Source organism: Mus musculus, chromosome X (genome assembly GCF_000001635.26).
Source record: "Mus musculus strain C57BL/6J chromosome X, GRCm38.p6 C57BL/6J".
Taxonomy (NCBI): Eukaryota; Metazoa; Chordata; class Mammalia; order Rodentia; family Muridae; genus Mus; species Mus musculus.
The window spans coordinates 120,903,836-120,920,729 of record NC_000086.7 but is presented as its reverse complement, the minus strand read 5'-3'; the positions used below and the strand labels follow the sequence as shown (position 1 = coordinate 120,920,729).

General features: G+C 35.1%; 1 protein-coding gene across 12 annotated transcripts in view; it reads right to left on the bottom strand.

The window, feature by feature from the left end:
- Nucleotides 1-10,107: 10,107 nt before the first annotated feature.
- Pcdh11x (protocadherin 11 X-linked) overlaps nt 10,108-16,894 on the bottom strand; it is a 620,385-nt gene continuing 613,598 nt past the window's right edge. For 4 of the 12 annotated variants that reach the window (XR_387045.4, XM_006528388.3, XM_006528386.4 and 1 more), the window contains one exon: nt 10,108-15,032. Coding sequence is in view for 7 of the 12 variants with exons in the window: in XM_006528388.3 (XP_006528451.1) it covers nt 14,386-15,032 (647 nt within the window). In the remaining 5 variants the exon portion in view is untranslated. The remainder of the gene's footprint in view (nt 15,033-16,894) is intronic. The other 8 variants (NR_073451.1, NR_073452.1, NM_001271809.1 and 5 more) reach the window with 4 other exon arrangements.

Genomic DNA, 16,894 nt, shown 5'->3' with positions numbered 1-16,894 from the left:
AAATAAGGGAAATTGGTCTGAAGTTCTCTTTCTTTGATGGGTCTTTGTGTGATTTAGGAATCAGACTAATTGTGGCTTCTCATTTCTAAACATAGTACAAGCAATATACAGGAAACCAATAGCCAACATCAAACTAAATGGAGAAACTTGAACCAATCCCACTAAAATCAGGGACTAGACAAGGCTGCCCACTCTCTCCCTACCTATTCAATATGTTACTTGAAGTCATAGCCAGAGCAATTAGACAACAAAAGGATATAAAGGGGATACAAATTGGAAAGGAAGAACTCAAAATATCACTATTTACAGATGATATGACAGTATACATAAGTGACCCCAAAAATTTCACCAGAGGACACCTAAACCTGATAAACAACTTCTGGGAAGTAGCTGGATATAAAATTAACTCAAAAAAATCAGTGGCTTTATCTACACAAAGGAAAAACAGGGTGAGAAAGAAATTAGGGAAACAACACCCTTCACAATAGTCACAAGTAATATAAAATGCCTTTTTGTGACTCTAACTAAGGAAGTGAAAAATCTGTATGATAAGAACTTCAAGTCTCTGAAGAAAGAAATAGAAGAAGATCTCAGAAGATGGAAAGATCTCACATGCTCATGGATTGGCAGGATTAATATAGTAAAAATGGCTATCTTGCTGAAAGCAATCTATAGATTCAGTGAAATCCCTATTAAATTCCAACTCAATTGTTCACATAATTAGAAAGGGCAATTTGCAATTTCATCTGGAATAACAAAAGACCTAGGAGAGCAAAAACTATTCTAAACAATAAAAGAACCTCTGGTGGAATCACCATGCCTGATCTCAAGTTGTACTACAGAGCAATTGTGAAAAAAAACTTCATGGTACTGGTACAATGAAAGACAGGTAGATCAATGGAATAGAACTGAAGACCCAGAAATGAACCCACATACCTATGGTCACTTGATCTTTGCCAAAGGAGATTTAACCATCCAGTGCAAATCAGACAGCATTTTCAATAACTGGTGTTGGCCTAACTGGCGTTTACCATGTAGAAGAATGCAAATTGATCCATTCTTATCTCCTTGTACAAAGCTCAAGTCTAAGTGGATCAAGTAATTCCACATAAAACCAGATACACTGAAACTTATAGAAGAGAAAGTGGGGAAGAGCCTCAAACATATGGGCACAGGGGAAAAATTACTGAAACAGAACAGCAACCGATTGTGCTGTAAGATCAAGTATCTACACTTGGGACTTCATAAAATTGCAAAGGTTCTGTAAGGCAAAGATTACTATCAATAAGACAAAAAGGCAAAAAAAAAAAAAAAAACAGATTGGAAAAAATCCTTATGAACACTAAATCTGGTAAGGAGCTAATATCCAATATATACAAAGAACTGACAAAGTTAGACTCTGGAAAACCAAATAACCCTATTAAAAATGGGGTACAGAGCTAAACAATGAATTCTCAACTGAGGAATACTGAATGGCTGAGAAGCACCTAAAAAATGTTAAACATCCTTCCTTAATCATCAAGGAAATGCACTCAAAACAACCCTGAGATTCCACCTCACACCAGTCAGAATGGCTAAGATCAAAAATTCAGGTGACAGCAGATGCTGTCAAGGATGTGGAGAAAAAGGAACACTCTTCCATTGCTGGTGGGATTGCCAGCTGGTACAACCATTCTGAAAATCAGTTTGGTGGTTCCTCAGAAAATTGCACATAGTACTATGAGAAAATCCAGCAATACCACTCCTGGGCATATACCCAGAAGATGCTGCAAGTTGTAATAAGGACACATGCTCCATTATGTTCATAACAGCCTTATTTATAATAGCCAGAAGCTGGAAAGAACCCAGATGTCCCTCAATAGAGGAATGGATACAGAAAATGTGGTACATTTACACAATGGAGTACTACTCAGCTATTGAAAACAATGAATTAATGAAATTCGTAGGCAAATGGATGGATCTGGAGGATATCATCCTAAGTGAGGTAACTCAATCACAAAAGAACACACATGATGTGTACTTAGTGATAAGTGGATATTAGCCCATAAGCTCAGAATACCCAAGATACAATCGACAAAACACATGACACTTAAGAAGAAGGAAGGCCAAAATGTGGATATTTCCATCCTTCTTAGAGGGTGAACAAAATACCCATTGGGAGGAGTTATAGAGAAAAAGTGTGGAGTAGATTCTGAAGGAATGACTATCCAGAGACTGCCCCACCTGGGGATCCATTCCATAAACAACCACCAAACCTAGACACTATTGCAGATGCCAACAAGTACTTGCTGACATGAGCCTGATAAAGCTGTCTCCTGAGAGGCTCTGCCAGTGCCTGACAAATTCAGAAGTGGATGCTCACAGCCATCCATTGGACTGAGCAAAGGGTCCCCAATGAAGGAGCTAAAGTACCTAAGGAGCTGAAGGCTTTGGAGCCCCATAAGAGGAACAACAATATGAACTAACCAGTATCCCCAGAGCTCCCTGGAACTAAACCACCAAAGAAAACTCATAGTGGGACTCATGGCTCTAGCTACATATGGAGCAGAGAATGGCCTATTAGGTCATCTATGGGAGGAGAGGCCCTTGGACCTGTGAAGGTTCTATGCCTCAGTACAGGGTAATGCCAGGGCCAGGAAGTGGGAGAGGGTAGGTTGGGGAGCAGAGATAGGGGAATAGGGGATAGAGGACTTTCAGAGAGGAAACTAGGAAAGGGGATATCAATTGAAATGTAAATATAGACAATATGTAATAAAAAATGTCCCTTGAATTTCTCTATTAAAATATCCACAGTTACAGGTTAAATATCTAGAAAATTAGTTTGTAAATGGAGACCATTCTGCTGCATATTATTCAGTACTCATTCAATTGGTCAAGGTCATTATTGACAAGGAAAGGATGAAATCATATCACAGTGTAGAAGACCCTATAACAAATATGTCAATTAAATGTTACATGGAATCTTGTGTTCGTTTTTGTACTTCGTCTTTTTGAAGGTCATCAAATAACAATAAATGCAAATACATCATATATTTCAATTGAGAATAATATACTAATGTCATTATAACAATTATAAGAAATTCATCATGGGGAAATATAAAATATTAAACACTTGGAAATTATATTATTATGCCAATATTTTGAGTGTAAACAAAAAACATTCTAAACCAACTTATAAGGGACACACGTTAGTAAGTGAACCAAATTTAGACTGTAGAAAATAAAACTCTCTTTGTATATATTTTGCATATGTATCTATATCAATCTCTACCATATTTGAAATGATAAGAAATCATCTACATCAATTTGCAGGTGTAATTTCTTTTGCTTTTATGTAGTTATAAATGATCAGATATTTTAACTGGCTCTGGTATTTTTACTCAAAATACAGAAATAAAATACTGAACTTATTTTTTGATATTAATTTACATTTGTTGAGGGTGTGTTTTCTTTTAAATAAAATGTCATCACAAATTTGTAATGTAAAAATTTGAATTGAGAATAACTCAGTTTTCACTGTTTTAGCACTTAGCAAGAATGAATAAAATAATTTCCTGGTAATGTAAAATATGTGAGAAGAAAAAGAAAGCTAGACTATAATTCTGCTATTTTTATTTTATAACTCAAAAATGTCAATAATACATATTTATTGATACTGTGCAGTTAGATAGGTGTCTTTACCATTAAACAAAACAGAAAGTAAAACAAGAGTATGACATTTTGTTCCTCAAATTCTAACAATATTCTTGATAAAGGTTTTAAGCTGGGTCACCTACGATTGAATACAGATATTTTTGTGGGGGTTCTTACCTAAAATAATATAATTGATATACTCATTTTGCCTACTCTATTTACTGGAAAAAATGTGTTTCTGGAAGCAGTAAAATATTGTTGATAATTTTGCAAATTGATTAAAATAATATTTAAATAAAAGAACATAGTTGTAAGATAGTGTCTTCAGTATCTGATAGGAGTCATGGACTAGGGGAATCTTATCTGACTAGGGAAATCTCACCTTTATGGCTATCTAAAATCTAAAATCCCTTCCGGTCAGCACCAGCACCTACACACCTTGGGCACAGAGTCTGCGGACACCCCCAAAGTCCCCACAGGACTCTCCACAGGATCTTAGGCCCTCTGGTGAGTGGAACACAACTGCTGCTCCAATCCAATTGTGCGGGTCCTGAAACAGCATTAATTAGAGAAGCAGAAAACCCTGCCTGACAAGGGTCACAAGTCCCTTCCGGTCGGCACCAGCACTGGGGCACCTTGGGCAGAGCCTGCAGACACCCCCAAGGTCCCCACAGGACTCTCCACTGGATCTTAGAACCTCTGGTGAGTGGAACACAACTTCTGCCAGGAGGCAGGTTCGAACACCAGATATCTGGGCACCTTCCCTGCAAGAGGAGAGCTTGCCTGCAGAGAGTAACCTGACCACTGAAACTCAGGAGAGAGCTAGTCTCCCAGGTCTGCTGATAGAGGCTAACATAATCACCTGAGGAACAATCTCTAACCAGAGACAACTATAACAACTAACTCCAGAGATTACCAGATGGCGAAAGGCAAATGTAAGAATCTTACTGAAAGAAACCAAGACCACTCACCATCATCAGAATCCAGCACTCCCACCCCACCTAGTTCTGGGCACCCCAACACACCCGAAAAGATAAATCCAGATTTAAAACCATATCTCATGATGATGGTAGAGGACATAAAGAAGGACTTTAATAATTCACTTAAAGAAATACAGGAGAACACTGCTAAACAGGTAGAAGACCTTAAATAGGAAGTACAAAAATCCCTTAAAGAATTGCAGGAAAACACAACCAAACAGGTGATGGAATTGAATAAAAGCATCCAAGACCTAAAAAGGAAAGTAGATACAATAAAAAAAAAAAAAAAAAAAAAAAAAAAACTGAAAGTGAGGCAACACTGGAGATAGAAATCTTAGGAAAGAAATCTGGAACTATAGATGCAAGCATCAGCAACAGAATACAAGAGATGGAAGAGAGAATCTCAGGTGCAGAAGATTCCATAGAGAACATCGGCATGACAATCAAAGAAAATACAAAATGCAAAAAGATCTTAACTCAAAACATCCAAGAAATTTAGGACGCAATGAGAAAACCAAACCTACGGATAATAGGAGTAGATGAGAATGAAGATTTTCAACTTAAAGGGCCAGCAAATATCTTCAACAAAATTATAGAAGAAAACTTCCCAAACCTAAAGAAAGAGATGCCCATGAACATACAAGAAGCCTACAGAACTCCAAATAGACTGGACCAGAAAAGAAATTCTTCTTGACACATAATAATCAGAACAACAAAAGCACTAAATAAAGTGAGAATATAAAAGCAGAAAGGGAGAAAGGTCAAGTAACATATAAAGGCAGGCCTATCAGAACTACACCAGACTTTTCACCAGAGGCTATGAAAGCCAGAAGATCCTGGACAGATGTTATACAGACATTAAGAGAACACAAATGCCAGCCCAGGCTACTATACCCAGCCAAACTCTCAATTACCATAGATGGAGAAACCAAAGTATTTCACGACAAAACCAAATTCACACATTATCTTTCCATGAATCCAGCCCTTCAAAGGATAATAACAGAAAAAAACCAATACAAGGACAGAAACCATGCCCTAGAAAAAGCAAGAAAGTAATTCTTTAACAAACCAATAACAAAAGAGCCACAAGAACAGAATACCAACTCTAACAACAAAAATAATAGGAAGCAACAATTAATTTTCCTTAATATCTCTTAATATCAATGGACTCAATTCCCCAATAAAAAAGACAAAGACTAACAAACTGGCTACACAAACAGGACCCAAAATTTTCCTGCTTATAGGAAACCCATCTCAGGGAAAAAGACAGATACTACCTCAGAGTGAAAGGCTGGAAAACAATTTTCAAAGCAAATGATCTAAAGAAACAAGCTGGAGTAGCCATTCTAATATCTAATAAAATCGACTTCCAACCCAAAGTTATCAAAAAAGACAAGGAGGGACACTTCATACACATCAAAGGTAAAATCCTATAAGAGGAACTCTCAATTCTGAATATCTATGCTCCAAATGCAAAGGTAGCCACATTCATTAAAGATACTTTAGTAAAGCTCAAATCACACATTGCACCTCACACAATAACAGTGGGAGACTTCAACACACCACTTTCACCAATGGACAGATCATGGAAACAGAAACTAAACAGGAATACAATGAAACTAACAGAAGTTATGAAACAAATGGATCTGACAGATATCTACAGAATATTTTATCCTAAAACCAAAGGATATACCTTCTTCTCAGCACCTCACGGGACCTTCTCCAAAATTGACCATATAATTGGTCACAAAACAGGCCTCAACAAATACGAAAATATTGAAAATTTCCCATGCATCCTATCAGACCACCATGGACTAAGGATGATCTTCAATAACAACATAAATAATTGAAAGCCAACATTCACATGGAAAATTAACAACATGCGTCTCAATGATACCTTGGTCAAGGAAGGAATAAAGAAAGAAATTAAAGTCTTTTTAGAATTTAATGAAAATGAAGCCACTACATACACAAACATATGGGACACAATAAAAGCATTTGTGAGAGGGAAACTCATAGCTCTGAGTTCCTACAAAAAGAAACTAGAGAGAGCACACACTAGCAGCTTGACAACACACCTAAAAGCTCTAGAAAAAAAGGAAGCAAATTCACCCAAGAGGAGTAGACTGCAGAAAATAATCAAAATCATGGGTGAAATCAACCAAGTGGAAACAAGAAGGACTATTCCAATAATGAACCAAACGAGGAGCTGGTTCTTTGAGAAAATCAACAAGATTGATAAACACTTAGCTAGACTCACTAGAGGGCACAGGGACAACATCCTAATTAACAAAATCAGAAATGAAAAGGGAGACATAACAACAGATCCTGAAGAAATCAAAAACACCATCAGTTCCTTCTACAAAAGGCTATACTCAACAAAACTTGAAAACTTCGACGAAATGGACAGATTTCTAGACAGATACCAGGTACCAAAGTTAAATCAGGATCAAGTTAACGATCTAAACAGTCCCACATGCCCTAAAGAAATATTAGCAGTCATTAATAGTCTCCCAACCAAAAAAAAAAAAAAAAAAAAGTGCAGGACCAGATGGGTTTAATGTAGAGTTCTATCAGACCTTCAAAGAAGATCTAATTCCAGTTCTTCACAAACTATTACACAAAATAGAAGTAAAAGGTACTCTACCCAACTCATTCTATGAAGCCACAATTACTATGACACCTAAACCACAGAAAGATCCAACAAAGATAGAGAACTTCAGACCAATTTCCCTTATGAATATTGATGCAAAATACTCAATAAAATTATCGCTAACAGAATCCAAGAACACATTAAAACAATCATCCATCCTGATCAAGTAGGTTTCATTCCAGTGATGCAGGGATGGTTTAATATACAGAAATCCATCAATGCAATCCATTATATAAACAAACTCAAAGACAAAACCACATGATCATCTCGTTAGATGCTGAGAAAGCATTTGAAAAAATCCAACACCCATTCATGATAAAAGTCTTGGAAAGATCAGGAATTCAAGGCCCATACCCAAACATGATAAAAGCAATCTACAGCAAATCAGTAGCCAACTTCAAAGTAAATGGTGAGAAGCTGGAAGCAATCCCACTAAAATCAGGGACAAGACAAGGCTGCCCACTTTCTCCCTACCTATTCAACATTGTAGTTCAAATCCTAACCAGAAGTAAAAGGTACTCTACCCAACTCATTCTATGAAGCCACAATTACTATGACACCTAAACCACAGAAAGATCCAACAAAGATAGAGAACTTCAGACCAATTTCCCTTATGAATATTGATGCAAAATACTCAATAATATTATTGACAATTCAACAACAAAGGGAGATCAAGGGGATACAAATTGGAAAGGAAGAAGTCAAAATAGCACTTTTTGCAGATGATATGGTAGTATATATAAGTGACCCTAAAAATTCCACCAGAGAACTCCTAAACCTGACAAACAGCTTCAGTGAAGTAGCTGTATATAAAATTAACTCAAACAAGTCAATGGCCCTTCTCTACACAAAGAATAAATAGGCTGAGTAAGAAATTAGGGAAACAACACCCTTCTCAATAGTCACAAATAATATTAAATACCTTGGTGTGACTCTAACTAAGGAAGTGAAAGATCTGTATGAAAAGAACTTCAAGTCTCTGAAGAAAGAAATTAAACAAGATCTCAGAAGATGGAAATATCTCCCATGTTCATGTATTGGCAGGATCAACATTGTAAAAATGTCTATCTTGCCAAAAGCAATCTACAGATTCAATGCAATCCCCATCAAAATTCCAACTCAATTCTTCAACGAATTAGCAAGAGTAATCTTCAAATTCATGTGGAATAACAAATAACCTAGGATAGCAAAAACTCTTCTCAAGGATAAAAGAACCTCTGGTGAAATCACCATGCCTGACCTAAAGCTGTACTAAAGAGCAATTGTGATAAAAACCGCATGGTACTAGTATAGCGACAGACAAGTAGACCAATGGAATAGAATTGAAGACCCAGACATGAACCCACAAACCTATGGTCACTTGATCTTTGACAAGGGAACTAAAACCATCCAGTGGAAATCAGACAGCATTTTCAACAAATGGTGCTGACACAACTGGTGGTTATCATGTAGAAAGAGGAACACTCCTCCATTGTTGGTGGGATTGCAAGCTTGTACAACCACTCTGGAAATCAGTTTGGTGGTTCCTCAGAAAATTGGACATAGTACTACCAGAGGATCCTGCAATACCTCTCCTGGATATATATCCAGAAGATGTTCCAACTGGTAAGAAGGACACATGCTCCACTATGTTCATAGCATCCTTATTTATAATAGCCAGAAGCTGGAAAGAACACAGATGCCCCTCAACAGAGGAGTGGATACAGAAAATGTGGTACATTTACACAATGGAGTACTACTCTGCTATTAAAAAGAATGAATTTATGAAATTCCTAGGCAAATGGATGGACCTAGAGGGCATCAGCCTGAGTGAGGTACCCTAATCACAAAAGAACTCATATGATATGTACTCACTGAGTTGACATTAGCCCAGAAAATTGTAATACCCAAGATACAAGATACAATTTGCAAAATACATGAAACTCAAGAAGAACGAAGACCAAAGTGTGGACACTTTGCCCCTTCTTAGAATTGGAAACAAAACACCCATGGAAGGAGTTACAGAGACAAAGATTGGAGCTGAAAAGAAAAAATGAACCATTCTGAGACTGCCATATCTGGGGATTCATCCCATAATCAGTCTCCAAACACTGACATCATTTCATATACTGCAAGATTTTCCTGAAAGGACCCTGATATAACTGTCTCTTGTGAGGGTATGCACTGGCCTGGCAAACACAGAAGTGGATGCTCACAGTCAGCTATTGGATGGAACACAGGTCCCCCAATGGAGGAGCTAGAGAATATACCCATGGATCTAAAAGGATCCCCAACCTTATATGTGGAACAACAATATGAACTAACCACTACTCCTGTAGCTCGTGTCTCTAGCTGCATATGTATCAGAAGATGGCCTAGTTGGCCATCATTGGGAAGAGAGGTCCCTTGGACTTGCAAACTTTATATGCCTTAGAAAGGGGGAACACCAGGGCCAAGAAGTTGGAGTGGGTGGGTAGGGGGTGTCTGGGGGACTTCTGGGATAGCACTTGAAGTGTAAATGAAGAAAATACCTAATAATAAAAAAATGAGAAAAAAAAAACAACAAAAATTTAAATGTGGAAATCATCCATGTATAAATTTCTTAGTACAAATAACACAATCCAACTATTATGCTATAGCCTGATATGCCATAGAAAACTTAAAATGTATCACCATCAAATTTCAATTTAATTTTCATATATGCAAATTTAAAAACAAATGTAATATAAATGAAAAACCAAAACACAACTATTGTCATTATTTTGGCATTGTTGGTGTTTGAACCCAGGGACTCATATATCGTAGGCAAGTATGTCAGTTCAAATTTTGACATTTGAATTCACAAAACCACATAAAAAACAATTATTTCTCATAACTACTTTATTAATATCTATATTTATGAATAAGAAAACATGCAATACAGAACCTGAAATAGAACAATTAATACACAGTTGCCACTGGACTACATACTGCCATACTGGTCCAAAAATTATCCAGTCCTTCACTTCCAAAGCATCCCATACTTTGGGATACTGTTAACTTTTAGAAGCTGTATGATGTCACAGAGGAGGAGTCTTCCCCAATACAAACATAAATACACAGTTCAAATTTTTCAAATATTTTAAGCAGGGACAGCATAAATTTCACAATTTTTATTCTTAAAATTATCATATACAATCACAAAACAATTGCCTTCTTTTTATAATTTGTGCACACACATTTTTATGAGCAGCCTTTTCTTTTCCAGTCTTACTGTTGTAAACTTGCAGTGCTTATAACAATCATATTTATGGAAAGCACATTGGTGGTTACTGTAAGAAAGCTACTGTGGACGAATATATTAACTTTCCTGTCGAAGATTCTGTAGTGAGATAATTGGCACATGTTATAAAAATGTCGCTGTCTGTATATAGTCACTTGCTCTGCTCCCATAGTATGTTGGCCAATTGGGCCACTTGGAAATACCAAAAATATTACCCTACATTTGTGAGAAAAATTTTCACTTCAATGTAATGAGAACCCGGCTTACAAAAACAAAAAGAAAAAAACCCAACTATAACTATAACGAATCATAAATCAGAAGAATACAAAGGAAATCACAACTTTATAAATGTATATTATATATATCTATATTAAGCCTTAATAAAAATTTCAAGAAAATTTTGAATATGCTTAGGGGTAAATGTCATGTAATTTACTCAGGAGTGAAAGTTATCTTTTGTATATGAGATGATTGAATTTTAAGGACTGCCCAACATAGGATCTATTTAGTCTACTATTTTACCATTTCAATGAAAGTGTGTGACAAACATTAATTTGAGAAGGCAGAAGCTCTTCATACTGTCACCATTGCACAATACCACTCATCATTTAACAATATATTTTCTAACCAAATTTGTGTAACTAAAAATAAAATGTTAAATTACTAAATGAGACTACATAAAATTTATCCTCTAAATTGTTTACATTGTTTGTATCATATGTAAAAGTTAGCTTTAATACACTGACACAGTATTAGTTAAAACTTGGAGAAAAAGTTTGAGAAATGAATGTATATGTATTTAGCAAATGAGATACACAGTGTTTGAATACAATTACAAGTGTGTATATTAAAGCTATAGCTAGAAAATTAATAGTCACCTTTTAACAGAATATGGCCACAATATAAAATAACCAGTCTGGCAAACATATGAAAATGCCATATCACTGTATAAGTTCAAATAAAATCAAATCTTTCTTTTTCTGAGGGAAAAATTTTTGACTGATGATAAATCGGGACAGATATCTTGCAGTTCTAGGAGGACATATTTTGCTTTTCAGAAGAATCACATATGAGCTTTATAAACCTATAGTTCTGCCCATCCATTCAAAGAAAGAATTTAGAATGTGATGAGAAATATCTCACCAAATCTATAGCCATGGAAGTTTCTGGTTTCCAAGGCTATACCTAATGGAAGCTAAGAAAGGGAATGCATAGGGGAGAAGAACTGGGCTCACACCCCTTGCCTCTTTGGCTTTGCTCAGCCTGCTTCCATTCAACATCTCTGTGGTATAAAACCAGAAGAGAGTGCCCAGTCATTTAATTTCCTAAACACTGTCTAAGTCTGATTATAAAACCAGATTTAGAAAGGGCAAAAAAGCATATCTGTTCATTCCTATATTTCTAGGAAGGTATCAATACTTCACAAATTATTAAACATAAGGATATAAGCTTCCCTAGTAATTCTGTTATCAGAAAAAGATCTCAATTTCAGAGTTTGTATTTCCATTAATAAAATAAGTATCCAGTTTTCTGATGCATTCTTTATTTGAAAAATTAACTCTCGATTTTAATCTCCTTTCAAGTTTGTATGTATGAGTATGAATATAACTATACTAGTTATGGAAGAAAATGAATAAATAATTAAAACAATTCTCACTTTCACAATTCTTTTTTTTTTCTTTTCTTTTTCTATTTTGAATACGTGTGTTTAGAGGAAAAACAGCAGTCTAACTCTACTGGAAGCACTGATTTTGTCATTCTGGGTTTCTTTATCTTCCCCAGGTTTAGAGTTTTTATTAACAACAATAATAACAACAATATCAATACATATACATGATCTTATTTCAATAAAGTTTCAACCACCATCAATATTTTGAGGGTTTTGTGCATCTGGAAAACCAGCATGCCTCAAATCCCTGGAACCACTAACAAATACAAAGAGGAAAAAAAAACAATTATACTAATTAATTTGAAATTTCACTAATTAGACTCTAGATGTTAAAAGTTAAGCTATTCTATACACCAAATCATATACAATTTAGTGAGCTTCACAAGGGGAACAACAATATATTCTCAAAATGCTACTTAACCTGCCAGTCACACACAGGAAAACTTTTATCAACATTCATTGGAAAACATTACTCATGAAATTATACATTTACCACAGTTTATATTACAACATTTACACACAATTTAATCATAAATTACATATCTTCAAGTTACACATTACAAAGTCTACATCTAATTTAATCAACATGAAATATTCTGGACCCCCCCAACCCAAACAGTAATTAATTCTTGGTTTAGTATGATACTGAAACAAGACAGTTTGTTGATTTTGTTATGGGGTAAAATAAACTTGTGGTGTTTCTCTAAATTTGTGATATGTGCACACAAAAGATAACGGCCAGTTACATAGACAATACAGAAATTAATGTGTAGGCAACAAATGGAAACTGTTGTTTACTATGGATACTACTGTATTCTTTGCTTATAATGTATTTGTGTCATATGTGAGATTTTGTCATTCAGTGTGTTACTGGGGTATTTCTTATCCACCCCAAGATGCAGTCATGAACCTCAATTCTCCCTCTGCACATCTCCTTGAAATTCAGTGCTGTAATACACTTGGTAGATTTAGAATTAAGTCTCTTGAAAAGTTCTTTCCTGACTTTCACCTTGTTTTCAGTAGTTTTCTTCAGTAAATTGAGCTAGATTGATAAAAATATTCCCTTAGCCTTATATCCTTAGTATGGGGTTTTATGTACAATTTTATTTGTTTGTTCTTTTTACTGAGCATTTTCAATAACATCAATTGAGCTATCAAATCGATATTTAAATCATCTCAATTATCTTTAGAAATAATGCTTTGCAGTAATAGTTGTGTACTAATAATTCATTGAACATACCCACCTTCTTTGTGACTTTTATATACAAGTTCCAGAAGATACATACCCAATTTTTATTGGTATATAGGCTTATCATGGCATATACAATAGTATTTCTGATGTACTTTACACTACACTACACTACAAAAATATATAAATATAAAAAAAAGCACAGGCCCATTCTGGCTAATAGTTGCCTAATTTGGGCTTAGCTATTGCACTTCAGTGTCTCGAACTCTACTAAAGAGTAGAGAAATAGGTTGAAACCTAGTTCTGTACAGTTTATATATGTTCTTTGTGAAAACATGTATATACAAATTATATCAATATATACTTGAAATAAAGGTAGAAAAAATAAAAAATAGGGATAGAGACAAAAACTGGAAAAGATTTTATTTACACCCCCTACTGTACATTTTTGAAGTTAGAAATACAGACAATAAAAAAGAAACTAAAGGCAACTAGGATAAACAAAACAAAAGATGAACAAAAATACTATAGAATTGTGCCATCTAATTTTATCTGAAACAATATTTACAAAAACTAAAGGTAAACTTGGAAAGTCAGACAAACTAAAGCTAAACTTGGAAAATCAGATCTTGGCCAATTTCCCAATAACTACTTACTGAATCCACAAAAATCAGAAAAGAAGAAATCAGTAATATTGCACATGGTGGAAAAAAATAAAAATTCATCAGAGTACATCAGAAATATTATATACTACATATTAATTTCTGTCATGATAAGCCTTTCTGTACAAAGGAATATAAAGTATTTACTTCTTTTGAAAATTCACAAACCAAATTAAATTTTAAATTTATTTTATTATCTTGTGACTAAGGGTCTAGCTCTAGTCTTATTCTGGTATCTGTTTCTATTTACACAGCTATTTACAAATCTGCCAATTTGGAATATTCATTAAAATTGAATGTTAATCTTTGAGTATGTTTATATACATCTTTTTTAAAATGTGAAGTATCCATATAGGCTTTACAAGGGGTGTTCCTCTATGATTGGAGAATCACCTCTTGAGGATCTGGCCTGTTGACCTGAAGTAAAGGTGGTCAAGGGAATGACTTTAATTGAGTCATCATCGGGATGAAATCTTTCAGCCATGGTGTAAAACTGAGCTCTTGTACTGCCCTGTACTCCCTGATCAATAGGATACAGTCCATCTGCTCCAGCACCCTGCACCCATCCCTGCTGCAAACCCATTGGTGGTTGTGCCTGAGTGCGATGGTGTGTGGCAGCCTGTGGCAGAGGAGGACTGTGGTGAATTACCACAGCCTGTACTAGAGTTGGGCTGTAGCTGACTGCAGAGGCCTGTGCTGGTGGTGGACTATGGCGGGGTACAGTAACCTGTACTGGTGGAGGGCTGTGACACAGTGCAATAGCTTGGGTCACAGGGGGGCTGTGGCAAATAGTGACCGTCTGTGTCACTGGAGGGCTGTAGCGACGAACTGACAAGCGGGGCCTGGGTGGGCTGTGGCAGATAGCAGAGGTCTTTATCTGTGAAGGGCTAGGATTGGTCAAAGTAGCTGGCATCCAGCAGGAGTCAGAGTGTCCCAAGATGAGGCATTCTTGAGTACAGGTATCAGAGGCTTCTTCCACAGTTGGCTGCACTGTTATTTCTGCAGCTGTCAGGGTACAGAAAACAAAACAAAATATTTTTTATTATCATCTACATAAAATAAGTCATATCTAACTGAAAAGTTGGCAGCCTGTTTAAACACATTGGAGAATTCTAGTGTCTTTACTAGTGTCCAACTATCAAGAAATATTCCTAAAGTCACATGAAGAGCAGGGAGGGGACGAATGGCTGGGGAAAAAGCACTATAAGAAATGAAAAGATAAAAAAAAAACTGAATAAAAATATCTTCAGATTACTTTTTTGAATATTAAATTATATGCATAGTAGATGAGAAATCCCAATAGGAAAGGAATAAAAGTACATGAGTGAAGTTTAAGGTAAAAAAAGGATAGAATTAGCAGTCTATAATATATGTGGGTTGAATTACATATACTTTTGCAAAGATTAAGATTATAGGGATGATAAACTTGTTAATGCTTTCCAGGTCTTGGGAATGAAGGAAGTCTTGACTAACAGAGGCAGCAGAAAGAAACTCTATTACTGATATTATCACTGTGCTAAGATGACAGTAGATACATGAAACAATTTTCAGGGTGTATGGAGCTATACAGAATGAGTTTTAGTGTATATCAATATAGAAATAGCAATGAGTGTTTACCAAATATCAAGAAAATAAATGCTTTATAGTTAATTTCTGTTTGGTTGTAGTTCAAAATAGTTCTAATGAAATAATACAGGATGCAATAAACACTGTCGTTGTAAACATATACTTTGCTATATTTTAACTTGTAAATTTTATTGTTTTGTATATATGTTGTGTGCTTTGTGCATAAAATACATCTGCATGTGGAATTGTGTTTGCAGACATTCATTCCTATGTCAGAGCAAAAGTGTCTCTTTCTATTACTTTCTAATTTTGTGTCTTGGGACAGGGTCTCTCATTGAATGGGTGGCTCACTACTTCTCTTGGGCTGACTGGCCAGTGAACACTTTGGATCACCTGACCTTTCAAGCATGCCTAGCATTTTGTTTCTTTGTTTTCTTTTGTTAGGTTTTTCTTTGGGTGGGTATGCCTAGCATTGTTTTGTTTCTTGTTTTCTTTTGTTAGTTTTTTTTTTTTTTTTTTTTTTGGCTGGGGGGAGGGAGGCATATTATTGGATAATGGAAATTCAATCTCAGGTCCTCATATTTCATGGCAAATGATAGTCTCACTGAAATATTTGTCCACTCTTTAAAATATTTTAAAAGTAGGGATCAGATTTAAAACCTAACTTGGAAAGAGTTGAAAATATTAAACTTATTACTCTCAAGCAAAAGAAGCAGCAATTCTGTAATACAGTCCTATAAAAAAAGGACCACAGAATTGGTTTAATTGTGAAGTGAATAATGCAATCTCTAGAGTTTTATAAGATGTTTGGATTCCTTCATATATTTTTTGACCCACTCAAAGCATAAAAGTGGAATGATGATTTTGTGTGTTTTGTGTACACAATATTGAATTAATAGAGTAAAATGCAATAATTTAAAGTTTTAGATATAAAAATTGTCTATTAATGTCTCCTCATTTTCTGAATTTTTAGGTACAGCTATTGACTAATTAAATGAATTTGAAATATTTATGTTAGATAATAATCATGAAAATAATTAGGTTAAAATAGAATTTTATTAAATTCAAAAAATTGCTATCATTTAAATTTATATATAATATTTCATTTAATTTTATCTTTTGTACATGTGTGCTTGGTGAATGATGACAGTGTTTCTAATATTTTTGCACATAAATATAAGTAAATATTTGAAATAAAAATAACAGAGACTCAGGGGTTAGAGATATGGCTCAATGGGAAATACTTGCCATGCAACTGTAAAAATTTGAGCTTAAATCCACAAAAACTAAATATTGGACAT